At 34.6% G+C, this 12,092-nt stretch overlaps 1 protein-coding gene across 1 annotated transcript in view; it reads right to left on the bottom strand.

The window, feature by feature from the left end:
• Positions 1 to 418: 418 nt before the first annotated feature.
• The window catches only part of LOC110378484 (uncharacterized), a 77,538-nt gene continuing 65,864 nt past the window's right edge, over positions 419 to 12,092 (bottom strand). Inside the window, exons 5-6 of the mRNA XM_064042485.1 lie at positions 4,187 to 4,418; positions 419 to 622 (exon numbers count right to left, since the gene is read on the bottom strand). Of these exons, the coding sequence (XP_063898555.1) occupies positions 519 to 622; positions 4,187 to 4,418 (336 nt within the window). The 3' untranslated portion in view covers positions 419 to 518. The remainder of the gene's footprint in view (positions 623 to 4,186; positions 4,419 to 12,092) is intronic.

Raw genomic sequence — 12,092 nt, 5'->3', positions numbered from 1 at the left:
GCGACTGTCGAACACTTTGTTTGCATGATGTTTGATTTAGGACTCATATTTGATATCCAGTATTTAGTAAGTTGATCGAGGTTTTAAAGATCCACATAGTACCATTTAAATCTTAGTTGGTTTTTTAAAACGCGCTACTACTGGAAACCATTGGTCTAATTTAAAAAATACTTTCAGCGTCAGTTATCGCCTTTATTGAAGGAGGCTTCAAGCTACGTTTTATCTAGAATTTTCCAAGAACGCGAGTCAAACCGCTGGATAAAGCTAGTTGATTTTGCAAATTGTGTGATTTAGTAAAAGAGATAGAAACAAACACTCATAAGAGCAATATCTGAGTATAGTATATGGGTTTTCTTTCAACGAGTTTTTCATAAGGAATTTATCAGTTGTTAGAATAAATAATAACACAATGGTATACAAAATCATGTTCTAACCACGACCAACACAGACACGTATAACTGGGCAACTAAAAACATAACACTCACAGCTCACTTGTCCGTATGTCACACACACTAGTGTCACTTAACTAGCGAAGGCACTTGTCTTCTCACTAACAGTAATAACGTCCATACCGCTGTCTCTATGCGCGCGCGCAGCCGGGAACTACTGCTGGGCACTGCATCTGGAATGAGAGGAGAGGTTAGATGTTGCAGAAATTTCACAAGAGTCTATCTTTAGTTAAATTTAAAAATTATCATGAAGGTACCAAAAATGGAACAAAATGGAACTGTTACCCCGTTTATGTTCTATGAAGAAAAACTCTATTTGCAATGTTCGCGTTCAAGAAGTATTAGCCCACTGACTCTCTTAGGACAAAATGTAAATTAACACAAAATAAACGCCTTAGCCCCTTTGCAGGACGCAGTGGGATAAATATGGACTATCGGATGACTCCAAACTTCGATATTGAAGTATTTGTAATAAGTTTAGCTACAGTTTAATTAATTAATCTAAACCTTTAACCAATGTCCTACACAAGAAGATATCAGCAAGTTTGACCTGTAAGCGACGTATTTATTGAATGACCGATTACTGAACCGATTAAACGGCTGGCCGGCTTATCAATTTTCTCTTTTGGGAACCGTGCCAAGCCCCGGGTGCAATTGTTATTTTTTTATATAGAAAATCGAGCCAATATCGAAAAGCCTAATTTGAGAGATACAAAGACTTTTGTTTAAGCTGAGGATAGTGAATATTAAAAAAAAAAATAACATTCGGAATTATTCTAGCAAGGAAATGGCTGTACCAATTTTTTTTTAATCAGAAAAATATTTACTTCTTTGTTTATTGTGAAAGTTTATTGTAAACCTTTATTGTGAGGCAACTATATGTTTAATATTATAAAAGTAGGTTTTTTTTTATTTTTTTTTTTTACAGAAGCAAATCGAAAATCTATGGACGAGGAATCCTGTGTTCATCAGTGGTTGACCAATAATGACATTCAACAATCAAGAAAAATCAACTTTTAAACGTTGCCATATTTACAATACGGTATGGGATAGAAGGCAATATAATCAAAAAATACAGCAATGGATTTTAAATGCCAGGATTGCTATTCATGCTATGTCATGAATTTCCTCAAATTAAAACTCGATTCCATAATTTACCAATTGGTATAACAACACGTTTAAAGATTTCCCAAAATGTTCCCAAAGTTAACAAGCCATGAATTTCCTACATCCATAACAAAAAAAAGTTTATGTTATTACGATGTATCGCAAAACTGTGCATGTCACATACTGTAGATACCTTACGAGGGGAACCAAACTCATTTACATAACTAATTTTAAAGTCACATTATAAAAAAAAATGTTCAAAAGGTGAAGTTTTCTTGTAAATATTTTAACGCTTCAAGCATCTGAATGTTTTTGACTTCTCAAATCAAACATTAATTTAAGCTCCTTACTTTCGTAGATAACAGAAAATAAAATCAACCAAAGTGTATAAATATAATCTACAAATGCGTACATCTATAATTGCCTACCAGATAATTTGTCTAAAGCCTATACAATTATATGACTATGTTTTTCATATTGCCATAAAAAATATAGATATCCAGTGCTAAACGGATATGTCACAAAATGTGCACCATCCAGTGCTGGCCAGCCCGATTTTCATAATATCAATTGTAATTTTACCTTCTGTACTGACCTGCATCATGCCACCCTATGACGTGAGTTAAGCATGATTTTTACAACTTGATAATTAGATCGGGGAAAGTTTTTCGTTTTGTGTTCGGATTGTCACCGGGGACCTTAGTTTATGAACAGTACTACTGCTAACTTCATGTGACAACATCGCATAATAATAAGGAGGTTACTGGATTTGTTTTTTTAATAAGTCCAACAAATGATTAAAAGATATAAAGTATCAATATTTATTTTAGGAACTGACTCGTATATGTTAATGTAAGTACACGCACATTGTTTTGTATGAATCGACTTCTCGATCACTATTAAGCTTTCCTGAGCTCACGCATACAAATACAGTGTACACATCTACATTAACCCACACGAGTTTGGTTCACCCGCTTTCGTGAGATAAAACTTCTATATCGAAAGTGTTTTTCTCACATTTATAGATGGCCTCAATTTTGTATCGGCGACACGCCATGGTTGAAGGTTACATATTAGCGTGTTTGCATGCAACACATAAAAAAGTTAGACTGACGCTTTATTTCTAGTTTAAGGTGACACTTTACTTGAATAATATAATTTTAATGTAAGACATTAATAACAAGATATATTTCAACAATTTGTCAACACCGCCCTTGTCAGTTTAAATCTCATTATTCCCTTGAAATATAAAACGAGTGATACTGAGTATCATTTAAATAATCTTATTTGTAACTTTATGAGCCCTTTTATTTAGTGCTAAGTTGTCTAGACTTGTTGCTCTGTGTTTATATCTTGTAATTGAGTTAGTTATTTTATTGACAGGTCAAAATTTTGATATAAATAATTGATGGATGGATAGTTATTACATTAAAAATAACGTAAAATAGTTTGGAGTGCTGCAAAAGTTTTCAGTTATATGTAGACGTTTTCAGTTCGGTGAAAATACTTGATATATAAGATTCGCCTTCGAATAAATCCAATAACAGTAACGTACATGTAACATAAGTATAATTAAAAACAAGCTTTTACAATGAGGAAGATATTTTCATTTATTTTTTATTCAAGGAAAATCGCAGTCACTTAGTGAAAAAAAAGTTATTTTTATGTCGAAATGCCTCAGAGTTTACATTATTAAATTTTATTTTATCCTAATACCTCAAAGTGTACAAAATTCCACGGATTCTTCAAAAAATAAGGCTCTTACTTAAACGAGATTTTTAAGTCGTTAATGCTCACAAAAGCTTTCACTTTTAACGTCATTATTTTGCACCTTGCTTTGTTTAACCAATCTGGGATTTGAATAATATTTAAAAAAGCCGAGGTTCGAGGTTTTGAAAAATTAAAATGTTGATATAGAAAACAAACACCTTTCGTATGTCTCTTTACATACTTCAATTTTTATTTTATACCTCGGTATGCGTTTCTTTTCTTTTAAATTTTCCCCAAAATACCTGAATAGAAATTGATTAATTTACAAAAACAACAGAAACTACTCCACCAGCCATGCACACGACAGGCTAACATTTTTCACCACACACAAAGAACCAGATATTTTCCACATCAAACGATTGTAAACCTAAAATGGCTACATGTAGCCAATGATAAAGTCGGCCATGATCTGTGACGTCACAAACGTCACTCGTCACTTTGTTCACGACAAAAGGGTTCCAACCTTTTTGTTCAATTTTGATATTCCAGCCAGTTACCAAATTCGAAATTCAAAACTCCTGTCACGGCGCCATGTTGGTTTTTGGTAAAATATAAAATGCTTACTTGTAAGTGGTACTTATAGATAAAGGGGTCTTGTATTAAAAATCAATTTGTTTAACCATATAATATGTTGAGTAAGGGTAATTTTCTAAGGAGGAAAATTACTTTTATGTTTTGTATGCATATAAAGTGGCTGCTTTAGAATTAATATACTGGTATGTTTTTCAGATGATATTAAGTGAAAAAGTAAATTCTGTGAGAAGCGCGAGTTTTTTTTTGTATAGGTACAAAATTTTTGCACACTTACTGGCAAAAATATGTACTCAGCTTTTTTAACCAATTAAACATGAAATACTTACTATTTTTACTAAACATATACGAAGATATATGGGGCCTCGCCGCCACATACAGGCGCACCGACATGCTGCGCACGTGCGGCGGTCGCGTCGGTATCGTCGCCCGACAGCGCAGAGCGAGGTACCCGCGGTGCGTCGGGTAGTCGTCTGGGTACACGTGGAGAGTCCGCCATGATGCACGGAGCCCGTCACCGTCGGCACCCGAGACCACCGTGTCTGGGGTTATTAGCGGATCCTGGGGGTAGAAGAAAATCTGTTAGCGAGTTATAATAGGAATGCTAAATTGTCCTTATTTATATTTCCTTAGTATATAATAGGTAATGGAATAATCTTCGGTTATGTGTCATCATTATTTTTTTTCAAGTTGTCTTATAAACCAACTGCTTCGATCTCACGTTCCCCTTCCAAAATCCGGGACTTTATAGTCCCGTGGTCTTCAAAGGACGTATGCTCCTTCGGAAAACTCCGGGGTGAATGCCACCATTTATCAGCTTATTCCTCTCCAGTTCATTGAATCTCCGCGTTCCCTCAATCATAATAACAATTGAAGGTGTCTATTTTCGCTATCCCCTTTCTATCAAGATATCTGTTTTGTCACGCCTTTAAGATTAAACAGCTGATTTGACTTAAGAGATATTGTGAGGAGACCTATTGATTCCTGGAGAAAAGATATTCGGATATCTTTTACATAGGAACTTACTGAATCGGAATTGTTACGTGACATTTCACAGAAATAAAACTCAAATCTGAGCCAGAATAAATTCCTATTTTTCAACTCTTCCATCTTATTCATATTGTTTCAAAGACTTTTAAAACTTGCTCTCTATGTCAGTGCCCAACTAACCAAGTATGCACTCAATCCAAGTTGAAACTACTTACAAAACTCGAGCAAGCACTTAAAAATTCATAAAAATCATCTTGGAACCCGCATTTTTCTTTAGGAGCCTCCATCGATGGCGCAATAGTTTCCTATTATTGTTGTCGACGAATACAGAAAGTTAGTCTTTGTGTCTGTTTGTCGACAAACTGTGCACTTACGGCCAATTTCATCTCTTAAAACTTTCTCTGGAAGAACTAACGTAGGAAGCTGACCCAGATTGCGTTGTGGAGATACGATTGATTGAATTATCTTATTGTGTTACTGTTTTTGTGGCTGCAAGTGTTTTCCTTCACGGAATTAAGTTTGAATGATTTATTGGACGAAGTTATGATTGTTTATTTTCGTTTGTCCACTCACAGGCTTTTCCAAGTTTATTTGGCGATAAGTGTTGATAAGGTTCAATAGTTTCCGTAATTGTTTATTTTTGGTAAGATTGTGTTTTGTTAGAATGTTCATTATTAAAAAAAAATAAAAAAATTGTTAAGATTACAAAAGTTGCTGTTTTAGTTCACAAATAAAATATCCTAAAACCGTAACAGAACAGAACTCGATTCCAAATATTGACCTTCAGAATAATACAAATCCGATCATATTCGTTATCTGAACTACGGTCACCAGGCAGATAGGAACAAAGGAATATATTCTAGCTCAGCTAATGAGGACACGGACGGTTCCTTTGTGTAGATATCTTCCAAACTTTTGATAGTTATTCTTTGATAATATAGGTAATATGTGTGTTTTTAGTACATCTACTTCATGATTTACATAGATACCTACTAGCTTTCCGCACCCAGATAAAAAGTAACCTACAGGTACATAGGCTGTCTCGATGATAAATAATTTATTGGAAATGTAAATAATTTTACGAATTCCTGACATTAGCGTTTTTTTTTTCAAGATTAGCTTGGGCTGAAAACGGCGCTTTCACACGTTTATTTACGTGCGATACATTGCAATAAACCTATCAAGCGATTTCAGCTGTCATCATTTCTACTGGTAGTTATGTTCCGATCCGCGCAGAAAATCCACTACACTGTAAACGCTATCAGAAAAGAATGAGAAAATAAAGTTTCTTGCTGTTGATTTTCTCACAGTGAACAACTTTCTTTTGAAAGAAAATTAAACACAAAATGAGCACGTATCATTTTCCATTACTATTACAACAAATTAATTGAAAGAAACGACCTACATAGCGTTCCAAAATTAATATTTCCAAGCAATATCAATTTTCTTGAGAACCATATCAAGCAATTACCTAGGTATCATATTATTTCCTTTCACGTTTACCTGATTCCTACAGTTAATTATTTTCTGGTAATTGAAACCTTGTACTGTGGGGGTTTTCTATAAGAGTGCTGACTAGTAGTAGTACCTATACTTTCGGTTATTAAATTAACTACAATAATATTGCTTGTAGGCTGTATTAATGTAATAGAGTTGATTAATTTTCATGATACGCCTCATCAATGATTTTTATTTGGAGGACAATAATGTGAGTATAAAGTTTTCTTATAGGAAATTATTAATTTTTGTAACATTAAACATTGATGAAGTATGGTTTTGGTGCAGAAGACCGATTCGAAATGAGAAAGAACACTTTTATGTAGTTTTTTTTATAAAACTTTTCATCTTCGATACAAATAATGCAATGAAAAATAAGAAAGTCGTGCCATCAATAAAAGAGTATGTAATCATTTTTCAGTAAGAAAAAAGCGAATTCAAAAAGAACACTTGAAGTTTGTCAGTCAGGCAACGTTTCAGACCCTTTAAAAATGTTTAGTATTCACCCGGGAGCTGTGTTATATGCAAATATAAGTGATCCATACAGTGGGACTTTTGTCTGGTGTCGTGAAGGGTTGCTGTATGAAACTGGGTGATGGATTGGGGTAAGCAGGAGTTTGGTTAAGCAAAAAAGCAGTTAACTGGGCAATTGGATTAGTCTTAAAGTTACGTTGAAAGTAATGGCGTCTCAATAGATTCTGCTGAGCGGGAAGAAAAAACGTGAAAAACATTTCCCATACTCTCTCTACCCGTGCTATATCGTGTCATAACTAACTAACACTTAGGGACATTTTATATTAGAATTACACTCTTCCTACGTGTTAAAAATTTCACTTTTATCCAAAGCACCTACCATTTCTTTTAAAACCCTAAACTAATACCATTAAAAACTGATAAAGACCTTTCAGATTAAGCTAACGAAGTCAAACTTTATTTTTAAACTGCTATCTATTACGAGGTTCGTTCATCTGAGTCCTATCGGATCCGATATCGTCCATGACGAATGGATCGCGACCGTTCGGGATTACTCGGAGATACTCGGCTATGCTCGGGGCCCCTCGGCTTTATTCGGCATCACTCGGGCTTACTAAGGTATTCACTAATCTGATTCTGATATGCTTGTGAGGAGTTTTTATTCAAATGTAATGATATTGGAAGACCCTAGGAAGGCTAGATTTTATCTTTATTGTGTAGGAGGAAAATTCTTGCTATTTTTATTTGATTTGATGTTTAGTTTAAATCGGGGCATCCAGTGATAGATCGATTGTAAGGTTAAGCGTCCGTGGAAAGATGACCATCTTGTCTTGATGAGTTCCTCTGTATTTTGGAAGGCACGTAACCTTAGTGGTTTCTGTCTGCAAACATCTTGATCTTTGGCAGTCGATTACGGTTGGCAGAAGACAGAAAGTCTGACAACCTCCGGTTTCAGCTGGGTCGAGGAGATTAAATAGGCAGTTGCTCCATGTAAAACAGTAGTCTCGTATAAATTGTGCGATCTCTAATCGAAAAAGATGGATCGGTTATTGTAATCGGCATTAAATTCTGTATCTATGTGATTATGCTATCTTAGCTATTGGTCTATTTCACACAGATTTGTAGTACCATACAAACTAAAACAATATTAAAGCACAAATAACCAGTACGTTAGCAATTTCGCAGTTCCGAACGCGAATAAACCTTAGTTAGCGATAAAGTTTAGAATTTAGATATTGTATGAGAAGCAATTTCAGATACTCTAGTTTTATTATGAATGTCCTAAATAAATATAGCTGAGTAGTTTTTAGTTAGAAAATCTATCAACCCGACCGATAGAGGGTTTTATTTTTTTAGGTGAGTAGGCGTTGGTCATTTTTTATTGCTTTTAAAACACAACTACACCTTAAATACAACAAAAATGTATCTGAATATGAGATAATTATAGGGCAAATATGCTGGGCTTAGGTAGGTATAGGTGGTTTATAAGCAGCTGCTGGTAATTTATCATGCTTTTAAATTTTACAAGAAAAAATAATGGATAAACTGTTGATATGAGTGATTAGAAACCAGCCATTGGTTATCCTCGCCACGGTCTAAAAATATTCATAGTAGATATACCAGGAAAACTTTACAGGACAACTCTGAAGTTTGGACAGTTGTAGTCAAAAGTGTTTTGTTGTGAGTAAATTAACTATAGTAAAGTAACAAATAACAAACTGTGTTGTTTAACCCTCAAAGTTACAATGACCCACTGATCCTCGATTAAACTTAACTTCCGCTCGTCTTTGATCTAATTAAATAATTTTATTGCTGTCCGTTCACAAATTATACGTTCGTTAAAGACGTACGACTGTCTAAGGCTTGGTGTTCACTAGGCATTTTGTTGTGACATTTCAGGCACGTGACAGTGTTTATGCTTATTTATAGAGGTACTCGTTTTAAAAGCGAGTCTTGATAAATCTGGGCATAGCTATTCAATTAGAGTATTGCACAAATACAATAACAGGCTGTTCACATTGGCGGTTTTTCCAAGGAGTAGCTCGAGCGTCGTTTCGAGTGGAAAATACACTAGTGTGAAAAGGCTTTTAGATGATCTTAAAATAACTTAATTCTGTAAAAGGTTTTCGCTAGACTTATCTAACGTCATTAATTGCATGAGGTTTTTAGAAAAAAAACCCACTGGTCATACCCAGTGTCCATCAAGCCGAACTCGTACAATTCCCCGAGTAATGAGTGAGGGTCCGATGGACGGCACTAATTTCCCCGAGCCGCCATCAACGAACGTAATTCTAATTGTTTTCAGTTCATTTAAATAATTAAACACAAACTCGTAACAGAACAAAAGTAAATTGTGCACAATTGTTTTTGTATTAAGGTTTAATATCCTTTATTGGGGCCTCGGCCTTATAATCTGAACAAAAGGTTGCTAAAATTAATGAGATTTTTTGATGATTGGCTGTTTTATTAATATTGCGTTGACTGATGGGGTTGCTTTTTGCTTGAAATTGAGAACAAGGAAGTTAGTTGTCTTATTTTTCTAGGTCAGGTTTTACTTTGAAATCCCAAGTCAAACCAAGATAGAAAAACATTGTTCATGGTCAATGTTACGCGGTGAAGCCCAGAGGAGTAGGTACTGATAATTGTAATTAATAAGGTTATTCTCAAATCAATCACTCCAAACTTCTTCCTCGTAACGTATGTGTAGGTTATATTATTTACTAACTTATTCACACACAGCATACATCTTAATTATACTCAGACAATTATTCCTCAACAGACCAGTAACTAGCAACAAAGTAAGCACCAGGTATAAACTGTTTAAGATGAACTTCGCGTTTATTTTGCATTAAATTAATTATCTTGTTTCTTGGAACGGACCTCAAATGATACTTAATTTTCGAGTTTTACCTTGTTTCTTCGTTATGTTAGCAAAGGAGTTGTTACTGCGAAATAATTATCAGATTTATTCTTCGTCAAGATGGCCGCTGTTTACATTAATATAATATTGCCTATTACGGGTTTCGGATAATTTATCACAAAACTTTTTACCGAACATATTAATAACGTTCGGTTCTGCCTGTATACGCCGAGTAAGTAATATATAAATGAATAACCACGAATACTGTCTAACGATGACGGATGAGGTCCCCGAAAGCAGAATAACATCTCCGCTAGAATTTCTAAGAAAAAAATATTCAGATATTTTCCAGTCTTTTAACATCACCTTTCAGAGGATCGTGACAAATCGATGTGCTGTCGCTGTCGGTGACTTTGACATTTTCCTACTTTGAGGATAAAATCCGCGTATCAAAATTCTGCTCAGCAACGAAGACCTCAGGGCTCATCACATGTAATTTAAACAAATTCTATCCGTCGATCAATGACAAACACATATATTTTGGACTTCAGAAATTCGCGGAAGATGTGACGAGCATAAAAATTTATGAAATACAATTTGTGATATGTATATTCTACGTTGAAGGTTAGAGGGAAACGGGAACTGGATTAAATTGCATGTGTTATTTATTTTGCTTTGTGGCTGATGTTGAGACGGAGCGGTTTGTATATCCTTACTTTTGGAAGATTGATGATACTGTAGCTTACTGTTTTAATTTCAACAATGATAAATTGTATGTGGAGTGAACACGCGAGTGCTTAGCACAAGTACTTAGTGTATTACAAATGGAGGAAGAGGAAGAAATGCATTGCGGAGAAGTTATTACTGCGTCCGACACCAACACATGGTTTATGTAACGCGCTGCTGTTTTTAAAGGAGAAAATATGTAGCTTTGTGCAATTGTGTTATATCTTAATTGGTAAATAGATGTAGGAAACTTAAAAGCATTGTGGCGCCGTGTCAAAGCTATAAAGTAGCTATATAACATAGTAAAGCATTCGATTACAATATGGACAATGCCATATATAACATTATAAGCTACTTTTTAACCCAGTTTAGGAGAAGTACATAGTTCCATAGCCACATTATGCATGACTCTATACCTGCACTTTATAGTTACAATTACCTTAAAAGTAATCTTAAAACTATACAAAGTCCTAACCACCTAATCTCCAACTACCAACAAGGCAAACTGACGAACAAACACACTCACCAACATGTCCATAATCCGACGTCAAAGTGTCCATAATCTGACGTCGTGCGGGACATAGGTACTAATCACGTTACCTCCAGACCAGACACTGGCGCACCTAACTTGATTGTAAACACAAGCCAGATAAACGTGTTAGGTGGAATAAGTTTAGAACAAGACTGTTTTTGTTTTATTGAATTGTTTTTTTCGTATTAAATCTGGCAATATTGTGTGTGACAAGATTTTTGATGTGGATTAATTATAATTTTTAGCAATATAGTTATCTTTTGTCTGTAAGTATTTTTTGATCCAATTGTTATTAACTTCCGTTGTTATCAATATTGGTGATTAACTTCTTTTTTATAAGACTGTATTTTGATAGTGAAACACTCATTTCAATTTTAACTTTCGCAATCAAGTAACTGAAGTATCTAAACAAGTCATGAAACTACACTAATCTTGTAAAGCTAACTTTTCCCTGCAGTTGTACTCGCCAATGATATTCGTGGTACTACGTCACATCGCCATATTTTTTTTTTCGTCACTAGCCTTGAAGCTTAGCCAATAATCTTCCTCAAAAAATGGGCCAATCGAATACACAAAATATTTTTTCAAATTCAACTGACAGTTCTAAAGATTAGCGCTTACAAACTAACTTTTCACTTTCATTTTTGACAAGACTAGTTTTGTTTTTTAAATTGGCTTCTGTATTGATGTTTTTAACAAATAATATACTACTCTAATTGTTAAGAATAGCTTGCGCCAGTGGTTTCGTCCCTTAAGAACTGCTCAGTGCATATTGATAAAAAGTAGCTTATGGCCTCGATAAGTGGGCTATTTAACCCCGAAAAGATTTTTTTATCGAACCATAAGTTCCTGAGCATATCTCAACAAATAAACCAACTTTTTTGACTTATAATATTAGTATGAATAGATAAAACAAAGGTCTCACTAATAAAATTGACGTCAACAAAAAAACATAAAACATTATCATAACAAAGATTGCGTTCGGTCACAGCAATCTAATTTGCTCGCAGCCCGAGGATTGACATAAACTTCACAAACGTTTACCGCAGTTACAAAGTTATATTTACTTATCTTTTGCTGCGAGTAATTCCTTTTGTGATCTACAATTCAATTAATTGAAGATCCAGTTTATCTTACTGCGGTTCAACTATTCAAT

Source organism: Helicoverpa armigera, chromosome 2 (genome assembly GCF_030705265.1).
Source record: "Helicoverpa armigera isolate CAAS_96S chromosome 2, ASM3070526v1, whole genome shotgun sequence".
NCBI classification, from domain to species: Eukaryota; Metazoa; Arthropoda; class Insecta; order Lepidoptera; family Noctuidae; genus Helicoverpa; species Helicoverpa armigera.
The sequence above is the reverse complement of the archived record's forward strand: the minus strand, read 5'-3'. Positions and strand labels throughout refer to the sequence as shown.